Here is a 13,007-nt window from a genome sequence, read left to right on the forward strand (position 1 = left end):
CAAGGACAACTGTCCAATGTTTTTTTAATAACTGTAAAACATAATCTAGTTTATGTTGCACTATATAAACTGTAGAAAACATACTAGAAATGTGTGGCAAACAGAACATACAAGTGTTGGATGTAACTAACTTAAATTAACCATTAGTATAAGAAACATATATTTATACAAGGCTCTGGAGGTCTGATGTCATATAAACTCTGGTGTAGAAAGTAAAAAGTATTAATACACTGACATTTATATTTTCCGAAATGTATGGCCAATGTCGGAAAATTGACACACCCATGCTTTTGGTAAAAATAGTTGAATGGAATATTATCATCAGTAAACCTTGTGTCGGGGTTTTGTTCACATATTTTTCTGGCATTTGCTAAGTATTTGGCACCTTTTGCCTAAAGGCAATAACTGAGTTTTTACTATGATGTAGCAAGGGTGTGAAATTAAAAATAAAAGTTTTGTAACCTCAGCCACATTTTCCATATCCAATTATATTTGTACTATTACCTCACGGGTTGTTGACCAGGCACTCCAACATATCTGCCTTTAAACAACCCTCACATTTCCTGCTCCCAGCAGGGGGCTGATTGCATTCTGTACTGGAGGTATTTTAAGTGTCATTCTCATACGCCTCCACCCTGATTAATTACCCAGAACAATCACTTGTGCTGGTGAACTGCAGGTATTCCCACTATTTTGAAGCCCTTCTCTGCGTCTTTCAAGCGTGATTCAATGTCCCTGTAGGTAATTGTACCGCTCTTCAAAAAAATGTGATCACGCATCAATAAATCAACATTTGTGATAACAAAGAGACGGACCAGTTGACCAGTCTGCCCAACCCGTCCTTAACCAACCTAGTCTGTCTGCAATGTTTCCACAGCATCTACACCACAGACAGAGAGATCTGTACACTGAGTTGGTAGGAGACTGTTTAACTGGAGACGATCAGTTTTATAATGCTTCTTTGGAACCTGGCCCAAATTAGAGTGAATGAATCTGCAGAGGAAGTCGGGGCAGAAAGGGCTTGTATTAAATTAATAATAAAGCACAGCGCTCTCCTGCTCTCTCTATAATTCCCCCCTCCCCTCCCCCCGCCCCTCCCCCCTCCCCTCCCCCCGCCCCTCCAGGGTGAGCTGTGGCCTAAAACCACAGTGGCTCTAGTTTTAAAGAGGTTTTTATAAGAGGAGAGTGGTTGATATAGGTCCATTAACTGGAGTTGTAGTTAACGCGTTGAGCCAGATGTGTTACCCTTTTATCGAGCAGGACTCAGTCCAGCAGTGTATTTCACACAAAGTTCCCTTTTGATCCGTCTAGTCCTGCGGTTTATTAATTTACACAAGGTTCCTAATACAAACCAGTAGCCCTTTCTATCTCTTACAGATTTATAGATATTATCTAAAGGTTTTAATGTTTCACCAAGTCATTGTTTGGGTTCATCACATGCGTGAAATGTGGGCATACCTGTGCTCAGGTAAAACAAAAGCTGCTCAAAGGTCAGATTTCACTGACGGTTGGTCCGAGAGTGGGGGCTGGGTCGTCCCATCACAGCAGCCCCCACTCCATTGTTATGCCAAAGACACGCCCACCAAGACTGTCCTCAAAGTGGGGAGGGGTGGTGGGGGAAACTTTGATTGGTCATCCCGGGAAGAAAAGGGCGGCAAAGTTAACCAACCAATCCAAGCAGTCTCCTGACACACAAAATCAACGACGTCTGCTAGCTCCAGGCCATTCCTTTGCCTGATCCGCCTTGAGCCGTATCCCGAGGCGTCTCCGCGACGATGGCGGTCAACAGAATGCTCAAGTGCCTCCTCCTCACGCTCAACTTCCTGTTCTTCATCTGCGGCGCCGTGGTCCTGGGGGTCTCGGCCCACGCCAGCTCCAACCGGACGGAGTACCAGATCACCGACGAGCTCCTGCCGGCCGTCCACCTCATGGTCGGGGTGGGCGCCATCACCCTGGTGGTCGGCTTCCTGGGCTGCTGCGGCGCCGCCGCCGAGAGCCGCTGCCTGCTCGCGCTCTTTTTCCTGGGCCTCCTGGCCATGCTCCTCATGCTGCTGGCCGTAGGGGTGCTGGGGGCCATGGCTCGCACGGACACGGCCCAGGACCTGGTCAGGGCCCAATTCGAGAAGCTGGGGCCGCTGGCCGAGGCGCCCACGGAGGTGCAGGAGTCCTTCCAGAGCGTGGAGAGGGCGGGGCAGTGCTGCGGCTTCTTCAAGGGCCACGAGGACTGGAGCAACAGCTCCCTCGAGGTGCCCGACTCCTGCAACTGCACGGACACGTCGAAGAACTGCACGGCGCTGCTGGACGGGCGGGACGTGTTCGCCACGCCGTGCCTGCCCTACCTCCTCACGTGGCTGGACCGCGTCTCGGGCGCGCTCATGGGCGTGGCCTTCGCCCTCGCCGCCGTCATGGTCATCGGCATGGCCTTCTCCTTGGCGTTGATGTGTCAGGTCTCAGTCGGGAACAAGAGTATTATCTAGTCATGGGACGTATACCGTGCCAATCTTGACGGTGTTGTTGTTAATGGAGAAATGTAGAGGAAATACTTATTTTTGAGAGTTGTTTGATGGCTTTTAGTTTCACTTCCTTGTTTGTTAATAGTGGTGTTTTGGGGAGAGAATATATCAATGACTTATTACACATTTTTGAGTAAATCTTTGGTCTACTTGTTTTTTTTCCTCTTTGTGTAGTAGTGGGGTTACGAGGCTAATTTAACCAACATCAAGATATTTATTACCAAGAGAGAAACCACATAGACACATTCCAGCTGAAATGAAAATAGACTTTACCCTACTTTCTTTAAATCCTCCTACTATCTCCTTCACAGACACACACGCACAGTCAAACAGACACACACACACACAGACACACACACACACACACTCAGACACATTCTCAAGTTTTACAGAGGAGGCCGTGATTGATCAGATTTCAAACAGTATGCAACATTCTCAAGTGACAGAAAATAGAGTCATAAATAATTCGGGCTATCCAACCCGGATTAGTGTCTCTAGACCAGCTGTGAACCCACCGATCTACAAACACGCGCATTGTGTGTGTGCGTGTGCGCACATAGTTTCACAGTGAGCATACATGCCGTCAGTGCGTCTCTCACTCTGTTGTTCGTCTCAGTGTCGTTCTGCCCTCTGGTAGGAGCACACCACGGTTCCCTCAACAACTTTATTTACCCAACAAAGAGCGGAAAACGGCCTGACCTGTGATATGTTGATAATTGATGGTTACCTCCCCCCCTTCAAAATCCTTCCCTTACCACCACCCTCCCCAACCCCCATCTCCTGCCCGTTTAGCATGCGTTCCTGCCTTCTCTGCTGGTCCTCATACATACACTGCTCACTTATTGTCTGTGTTGCAGTTTCAGCTGAACTTCACAGGAACAGGCGCCCGACCATTTGTGCTTGTCTGAACACAGGGACTTTTTGTCTGTCTTGTGTTCTCTCTCTTGTTCTAGCTTTCCTACTCCTCTAGTCTTCCCTTCACTACACCGCTCTCCTCTCTTTTCCCTCGTCACTCCTCCATTTTCTCTCCCCCTTCTATTCACCTCTTCTCCCCCCTCCACCCCCCGTCGTCTCACCTTTCACCCCGGTGCCCTTCTATGTATCTCCCCCCTCTCCACCACCCCCCTGTTCCATCTCCCTCCCTCTGATTGTTTCCTCCTCTCCTCCCTTTCCTCACAGACTCCCATACCTAGAAGCCCCAGCCTCACTCATCTCCCCCCCCCCCTCCCGTCCCCTCATCCCCTCCTTCTCCTTCTCCTCCTCTGCACACCTCTTCTCCACCTAACCCACGCAGGCCCACCTTCTCATTCAGTCCAGGCTTTCAGGAGGTCTCAACACATGCAACCCAGTAAACAACATCAACATATTTTATTGCTTGTGCGTCTGCCTATTGCTGACACACTTAGGGGAGAGGGCCTGGGGGGGGGGGGGGGGGGGGGGAGTAAAAAAAACACAAGAATCTTGGTTACCCCAAAGGAAAGACATTAGAGCAACTTTACGAACTCGGTTTATTTGTGGATGTGTGTTTCACGCCTGGAAACATGGTTATATAAAACTAAGGGGCTAAACATTTGTTTTTAATTTAACGGTTGGCTTGGAGAAACTTTAACCGCACGCTCACTTGACATCTCAGGAGATGAGTTGTAGCTCTTGTCATAAGTGGTAATATTGTGCAAAAAGGACAGGTTTCAAGGTTAGCTTAAGGAAAATCTTCACTATGGAAGCAGTTTGCAAAGGCTAGATCAAAAAGCGGTTGCAAAGGACCAAAACGCAGGGGATACACTATGGGATACATGTGTTTGGCCCTGATTGGCCAAAGACCTCCGCTGGGTGATTGCCTTACCCCCAGAGCTGGTGCCTATGGGATCGCTGCGGCCTGGTTCCCTGTTCCGACACCACTGCTGCTGGGGCCAGTGTAAACACCACAGTTGTTAACGATGCTTGCTTAAGGGCACTGGTGGTCCTTGGTAATTAAACAAAGTGGTGGAGATGTAAACATTGGATATTTTATAACCACTGTGTTCCCTTTGTTATTATTTGTCTTTATCAAAGCAGAGTGGTCTGATTTTCATAAGATAGCTCAGGTCGGATTCTCAATGTGCCAAAAAATATTGGAATATCTTTACTGATGTTGTAAACTGTTGAAAATAAATGACTTAAAAAAATGCTTTGAGGCCCTTTACAACGTCAGTCAGATGGCAATTTTAGAACTTCTTCTGTGAGGCTGGTAGAATGGTAGAGTTTCAAATTGACATTTGAATCCAAAACTAAAGCTAGCTGTCAATGATTTACAGTTGACAATTGAGCAATGTAATTGGAAAAGGTACTTTTCATATATCGTGGTATTGAAGTTATTGAACTAAAGGTTCCCAAGAGAGCTAAAAAAAAAAATGGTGGGAAAATGAATAGGTAACATACATTTTTTTCATGCTATCGTTCCCCCCCAAATCAGCTGTTAGTTCAGACATGTTATCCACAGACAAACAAATGTCCAACGTGTGCAGCTTATGGTGTTGTGCTGAACAGTCAACATGCTTCGCTTTCCAGTGGACATTTATTTTGCGATCAATAGACTGAGCACTAAACCTGATGATCATGTTTACTTGATTATGGAGGCTTGTTTTCTGGCAAAAAAAAATCACAACCGCCTCAAAGTGCTTCCCTACAATGGACTCAGTGACATGACACTGTGTAAGAGCCGCAAAGGAAGAAACACATTAACCACTTATATGAAAACCACCGGAGAGAAAGCTTCCAAAGCCACCTTCACTGTTCCTCAGCACAACACAGCCCCATTCTCCCGCCCCACTCAGCAACACATCACACAAACAAGAAGACTTCTGAGAACGTCTTAAACGTCTTCCCCCCCAAACGCATCGGTCACCGCTCAGATTTACCCACTCGTTCATTTGGGTGATTATTTATTCTGAGGCCGCAGTGACCCTGGTCCAGCCCGTCCCCCTGGTCCCCCACGTCCCCCTGGTCCCCTGGTCCTTCTACTATTCCCGGTCCTCCTGGTCCCAGTGGTCCGCTGAATCTACCCGGTCCTCCTGGTCCCAAATGTCCCCCTGGTCCCCTAGACCTCCTAGTCATCCCAGTCCCCCTGGTCCCCCTAGTCCCCTAGACCTCCTAGTCATCCCAGTCCCCCTGGTCCCCCTAGTCCCCTAGACCTCCTAGTCATCCCAGTCCCCCTGGTCCCCGACATAACCCTGGTTACTGTGGTCCCCTTGGTCCAACACTTCCTCCTGGTCCCCTGGTCCCCCACGTCTCCCTGGTCCTCCTAGATTACCTGGTCCCCTGGTCCATCACGTCTCCCTGATTCCCAACGTCTCCCTGGTCCTCCTAGTCTTCCCAGTCCCCCATCCCCCTGGTCCTCCTAGTCTTCCCGGTCCCCCATCCCCATGGTCCTCCTAGTCTCCCCGGCCCCCCTTCCCCCTGGTCCTCCTAGTCTTCCCGGTCCCCCATCCCCCATCCCCCTGGTCCTCCTAGTCTTCCCGGTCCCCCATCCCCCTGGTCCTCCTAGTCTTCCCGGTCCCCCTTGCCGTTGGCGCGGTTTAGAACCTTTGGCCAAGGTGGGATCGAGGGTTTCAGAAAGCCGTTCTCAAAGTGTCCTGGTGCCTGCGCCGTGGCAGAATAAATGTCCTGTTGTGAAGCTGATCCCGGCTGCTGCGACATGGTTGGACTCTCTGAGGGCAGCGTTGTTGTTTACCTGTTTTTTAATCATAAGAGAAAAATCTGTGGAAGGTATTGGCGAGCTGACCCCATGTCTCTGTGTGGTCTCCTGAATAATCATTGCTAAGGGGGGGGCCTATCAGAGCATTTTTACAGTGACCTCAGGAAGCCTAACAATATTAAACATGAGGTTTCGTCCGAAGTCTAACCTCAACTGCTACCAGAAGAAAACCTTGAAAGTTTCTCACAGAACTACCCAGTATCACACCAAAATGGAGTATAGCTACGTTGGTCCCCAGCAGAAAACATAGTCGTTTCAAAATAATGCCTCTAAAATTGTGAATGCCCACGATTCTTTGGTCTAATTTCAATAGGCCTGCGTCCTAGTCACGTGACTGTTTCTGTCTGCAAAATTGTAGAGGATGTTAAGTAAGTCAGTTAAACTACTCGTGGCGTTTTTCATGTTCTTTGGGCTTTTGTGAGGGACTAGAATCACTGTATATTCTATTCAAGAAATAAACAACATGTATTTCAAACATGTGGAGCAATGAGCTATATTTTGGTTCGGGATCCCTCAGGCCCCCAATTATGGTATATATCCATATGCGCTTGTTTACGACGTGTGGGCGTTATTTCATTTTCTTTAAGATGCACGCATATTCCTGTTTTTAATACATGAACATGAACATGTTTTACGAACACAATATTCTATTCCAAAAATACTGTAGTAATTTTAATGCCAAATCGATATTAAAATATGGCAAAGTCCACAGAGTATATGTCAGTCATTTCGTTTGTTTTTGCAGACAGAAACTGGATAGGCCTATAGCAAAGAATAGACCCAAAAAAAGAAACATCTTACAATTTTAGAGCCCTTATGTGAAACTACTAAATCTTCCGCTGTGTACCAACATAGCTATACTACATTTTGGTAGCTATACTATATTTTGGTAGCTATACTACATTTTGGGATTTTGGTACATTGTTCGGGGCTTTCAATAACCGGGAAAAAAAAGTTGGGTAAGCTTTGATTTATAAGTGCTTTGATTCCTATTTGAATAACTAATGTATTATTCATAACCCAACCGAGAGACCATAACAATTTTAGAAGTTAAGACTCCCCACCAGTCATTTCCGGCGCTATGACCTGCCCACTGCTAGGCTACACAGGCTAACTCAGTACTCATGGTGCCAATCACTGACACACTGCTTTTCATCCGAGACTGTTCTGACTGTGTTCTGTTCCCTCTGCAGAGCCAGGCCTTGGCCCATTACAAGGGTACCAAACATGCCAAGAAGCTAAAAGCCCACGGCACTCCAAAGACCAGGCTAAAAGGCTCAGCGGTCGCCAAGGAAACCGCAAAGCAAGAAAACGCCAAGGGCATCAACACGTCGCAAAGCCCCAATGACGCCGAACGGAAAGGTGAGGAACTGTTTTTGTACCGCTGGAGTTGTGTCATCCAAAATCGACAAGCATCTGTGTGTTGTGTTCCGTGACTTTCTCTCGCCATGTGTCGCCGGGAAGCTAATTACGGCCATATTAGGTGTACCGGTCCGAGGAGCTCTGCTTGCGGCCATGTCTGGATTGATCAACGGAGAAGATAGGGCTGGGCGCCCACACCTTGTCATGATGTCACCCTTTTGGAGTATAAACGGCTGTAATATGACTTGACGCGATGGGGCCCGTAATCAATTCTTTGTTTGTTTTTTACAGAAGATCATCTGATCATCTGTGCATCTGAACACATGACTCTCTTGAGCAGGTGTTTAGGACGCAAGTCTTTTTTTTACGTAAATAGACCGGATCATCACTTGAATAGGCTAAGATTTGACTATAACCTTGATTATTGCAGATCATCTCTCTGAGCAAAAAAACGGATAAATGCAGAGTGATGCCTTGGCCCCAATAGGTCTACCATTAATGTATTGTTCCTGTTCTGTTGAAGTCCTGCCTGAGGGGGTTTCCTCTCTGCTTCCTCCATTCAAGCATCTCAAAGCCCCCCCCTCCCCCCTACTGTTACTTTCTGAACTGAAACAATATATGAGTCCAATATAACAATCCTTCCCGCTGCTCAGGATCATGTTTTGGTTCAGAGTGTGCACGCAGAGGAGAGGCTATTCATAGACGCTCCGTTGTCAGTGTGTCGGTGAGAGAGAGAGAGAGAGAGCGAGCACGAATCAATGACTTGTGCGCCGCTCTACATTGTAATACGACACTATTTAAAACATTTGAAATAGCATAATAATAGTCTATGTATTGGAGACACTATCGATGGCAGATGGCGTCGGTCTCTCGGATGGATACGAAAAATAAATAAGAAATGCTAAAAACGGGTCGCCAAATATACTTTGGCGTCCGTTATAAAGCTGGGAGGCCTGCCCAAGTGATGGCTATTTGTAGGGAACACTGCGTGGCGGCCCGGATTGAGACGGTCCATAGGTCGATCCGGGAGCCCTCCAGCCTTGTGGCCCATATCTGTTCTAGATCAAGCTCTTCTAGAAACCATGACAACTCAACGCATCATTCTAAGTCCTGCATGCCATGCTACCCAGGTAGCATTTAAAACAGAATGTATACAGTCGTCATGGTTTCTAGACAAGATGCTTAACAAGTTTATTCAGAAGGTTCCCACTTGGTATATGTATATACGAACACAGCATCCTACCGCTCACACCATGACCTAGATCCCAGTCCCTGGCTGCTAGATCCAGATTCTGTCTGCAGTCGATGTAATCATCCGCCCCCCCCCCCCCCCCCCCCCACACACACACACACACACACCCCTGCTCTGATGCGTGGTTCGTGGGTTCAACCACAACTAAGGGTTATGGAAATCTTGTGGCGGGGTATGTTGGCAGGAATTAAGGAAGCCTCAAGGATGTTTGGGGTTTAATGGTTTTTAAGATTGTTTTACCAAAAACAGCCAAAAACATGCCTCTGGGAAGTAGACATCTGAGACAGATACATTTCTTTGAGAGATATATTATATTATGTTTCAAGGTTACGTAATACAAACAATAAAAATAGAATACGTCCCGTCGTGATTATTTTCCTAAGAGGAGACCTCAGCGTTGAAATGTGTCTAAGTCTTTCCTCCACCTCCTCCAGCAGCTGCAGCGCATCGCCTGGCATCCAAACGGGCTTCAAGCGCAGCTTCATCGCCATATTTTACACCAGCGCTATTTCTGCTTCTCCAACCGAGCCCATGTAGCGCCCTCTCTCTCGTGGGAGGCAAGATGTAACGCACACGGAAAGCTGGCCCCCCGCTGCCTTTTCTCCCATCGAATTAAAACAAGTGGAAAGAACATGCACATGACCCCCTGATATATATATATATATATATATATATATATATATATATATATATATATATATATATATATAGAGAGAGAGAGAGAGAGAGAGAGAGAGAGAGAGGTACTAAAAGAGTCAAAGCATATATTTTAGCAAACATGTTTTGAGGGTTGAACATGTTCAACCCTCCCAACACACTGGAGTAGTTAGAAGAGAGTGTGAGAGAAAGAGAGAGAGAGAGAGAGAGAGAGAGAGAGAGAGAGAGAGGGAAATGGAGAGAGAGAAAGACTCCTGAACGTAAAGTTAATCACCTTCAGACATTCAGGGAATGGCACTCGTTGCAACGCTAAGAAAACATCCTCCTCCGTGTTATTGTAAAGACAGCCATGGGACCCCCGAGCCCAGCAGGCACTCCGGCGTGCGTCAACACGCCGCCACAGGGCCGTTCATCATTAGCACAGGTCCCGCCACAAAGTTTTCTCAGACGGCGTGGTTTTTAGTAGCGCTATCGCTACTCGGCGGCGGTGCGGCGGAGTGGGGGGCAGTTTGCCACTTGCGTCGCCGCATAATGAATATTAATGTGCTCAGATGACAGAGGGATTAATTGGAGAGGAGGGGGAGAAGGGGTGGTGTCTGCCTAGGCTGAGGCACAGGGCAGTCAAGGCGACAGTAAATTGCTTACTGGAAAGAAAGGAAACACCCGGATCATGAGACTGTGTAATCGCGTGTGTGCGTGTGTGTGTGTGTGTGTGTGTGTGTGTGTGTGTGTGTGTGTGTGTGTGTGTCTGTGTGTGTGTGTGTGTGTGTGTGTGTTCATGCAAGCGTGCATTCATATGTGTGTGTGTGTGTGTGTGTGTGTGATTGCTTGTGTGTGTGTGTTTTCTTGCATGTGTAGGCGTGTGTGCATTAATGTGTGAGTGTGTTTGTATATTCTTAGTATGTGTGCGTGCATTAATGTGTGGGTGTTTGTGTGTGTGTGTGAATGTTTTCATGCACGTGTATGCGTGTGCGCATTAATGTGTGCGTGTGTGCGCGTGTGTATGTACATATGCATGTGTGTTTCGAAGGGCCAGGGGGATTATGAAAACACATTACTTCATCTTGCAGGGGTGAGCTCTATTCTGGAATGACGCTCCCAGATGAGATTTTCCTAAGTCTCCCGAGCAGGCAGAGCTGAGCGGTGGAATGTTTGTGTTGAGGTCGTACCAATAGGGGGAGAGAGAGGGAGAGTTCTGCTGCTAGTGGTCGCCCGAGTCTGAACCGCATACTGGAATCAGGCCTCCTGCACCTCTCCCTCCTCATCTCTCTCTGTCTCTCTCTCGTCTTTATCTTGGCCTCTCTTCAACTCGCTCCATCTCTTTCTCCCTATCTTTCTCTTTCCTTCCATCTCTTTTACTGTCAGCTTCTGCTCTCTGCCTCAGTTTCTCTCTCCCTCCATTTCCATCTCTCTCTCTCTCTCTCTCTCCCTCTCTCTCTCTCTCTCTCTCTCTCTCTCTCTCTCTCTCTCTCTCTCTCTCTCTCTCTCTCTCTCTCTCTCTCTCTCTCTCTTCATCTCCATCTTTCTTTCTCATCCCCCCTCTGTCTACCTCTTCTACATCTACCTGCCTCTCTACCTCTCCCACCACCTCCTCCTCTCTCTCCTTTCATCTCTATCTGTCTATCTCCCTCCCCCCATCTCTTCATCTAGATCTTTCCCTCTCCCTGCTATCTTCCTGCCTCCCTCCGTCTCTCCATCCATCCCCCTCTCTTTCCAGTCGTGTGTGTGTGTGTTTGTGTGATTGTGAGTGCGTGTGAGTGTGTGGGTGTGGGGGTGTGTGTGAATGTGAGTGTTTGGAGCTAATATAGATCCGCAAGTGACTCAGGGAGACAGTAGACAGGAGACAGTAGTCAGGAGACAGTAGTCAGGAGACAGTAGTCAGGAGACAGTATATGAGCGTGTCAGTGTGTGTCTGTGTGGGTGTGCGTGTCCGTGTGCTACAACCGGTGCCGGGGAGAGCAGGAGAAAAAGAGGAAGATGAGGCGAGGGAGGGACATGGGGAGGGAGAGGGAGATGAGGAAAGATTGACAAACAAGGAATGGCAGGGAAGGGAGAGGTTGAGATTAAAAGAGGGATTGAGCGGGAACTGGTGGGTGGGGCTGGATGTGAGAGGGAGAAAATGAAATGAAGAGAGAGAGAGAGAGAGAGAGAGAGAGAGAGGGACATGCAATGCAGTAGTGAGACAAGATTTAGTTGTTGTCTACCCAACTTGACACATAACACTTTCACCTGACATGCTAATAAATCATTTTCTAATTGGATTGATCGTATACCATGAGACATCCAGACAGATGTAGAAAGAGAGGCCGAAAGAGAGAGGGACTTCGATGGAGAGGGGCCAACAGGCAAACAGATGCCGACCAAACGAGAAACAGAGATATCAAGATGGAGACAGAGACAGACTGACAAATTCAATGACAGGGAGAGACTGAGATAGTTCTTAGAATCCAAATGACGGTGAGAGACAGATATATACACAGATAGAGAGAAAACACCAGAGACACAATGAGAGACCGTCAAGCCATCAAGTACAGAGAAATGGAAGAGAGAGCGCTACCCACAAACCCAAACATCAAAATAAAACCAAGATCGACTAGGACATAAATATACACAGAGTGGGAAAATGGCACAGAGAGACTGATGTCTCAAGAGAGGCAGAGAAAGTGAGAGGCCAAAATCATTCAAGGACAAAGAGACCAGCAAGGGAGAGAGAGACATAACCGCAACCAAAAAAAAGGGACAGGGATAGACAAAGAGGGGACAGGAGTATACAGAGGAAACCAGCAATAGTCCAGTACAGAGCCATAACAAGCACAGAGATGGAGGAAAGGAGAAAGACAGAAATGACCAACCTAAACAAATACCAACAAGAGAGCGAGATAGCGAAAGAGAGAGAGAGATATCTCTAAACCAAAAGGAATAGGACAGGAGGCACAGAAATATACTGAGATAAAAACCGGCAGTCAAGGCGAGAGAAGGATTGAGGGACAGAAAGAGAAAGAGAGAAAGAGAAATCAAGTGAGAGAGAGAGAGAAAGAGGGAGAGAGAGGGAGAGAGAGTGTGTGATAGCGTCACCCACAGCAACCCCCTGCCATCTCTGTGTTCCGGTCCAGTGAGTGAGGAAATGTAGCCTGATATTAGCTATTAAACAGCACATCGTCAGGGGGGCCGGCCAACAGCTGTACAGAGCTGGCTGTCAGCGGGGGGGGAGGGGAAGCTGGGACGTGTTCAGCTACAATCCCCCTCTCCACACCTTCCCCATCACAGGAAACCTCTTTTCTAAAAATACCTTGCCGGTCTTCAGAGTTCTGCGAAGACACACAGGGCGCACTGAACTTCTGAAAGGTTTCGGAATGAGGGATTTTGATTGGAAGGGCTGTCTACCTTCACGCAGAGGGGGGTGTCCTGTTTTTTTTTTAAAAGGGAGTTGACCGGGGATGTGGGGCGCCTATTTCAGAAGCTCTCTGGGAGGGACGAGACCGGAAGACGA

General features: G+C 47.6%; 2 protein-coding genes across 2 annotated transcripts in view; both read left to right on the forward strand.

The window, feature by feature from the left end:
* Positions 1-13,007, forward strand: part of znf385d (zinc finger protein 385D) — a 73,980-nt gene that overhangs the window by 50,124 nt on the left and 10,849 nt on the right. The window contains exon 4 of the mRNA XM_056601983.1: positions 7,440-7,608. Coding sequence (XP_056457958.1) covers positions 7,440-7,608 — 169 coding nt within the window. The remainder of the gene's footprint in view (positions 1-7,439; positions 7,609-13,007) is intronic.
* Positions 1,569-3,234, forward strand: LOC130391620 (tetraspanin-8-like). Its single transcript, XM_056601842.1, has one exon. The coding sequence runs from the start codon at positions 1,776-1,778 to the stop codon at positions 2,475-2,477; it is 702 nt and encodes a 233-aa protein (XP_056457817.1). The 5' UTR covers positions 1,569-1,775; the 3' UTR covers positions 2,478-3,234.

This window comes from Gadus chalcogrammus, chromosome 11 (assembly GCF_026213295.1).
Source record: "Gadus chalcogrammus isolate NIFS_2021 chromosome 11, NIFS_Gcha_1.0, whole genome shotgun sequence".
Lineage (NCBI taxonomy): Eukaryota > Metazoa > Chordata > Actinopteri > Gadiformes > Gadidae > Gadus > Gadus chalcogrammus.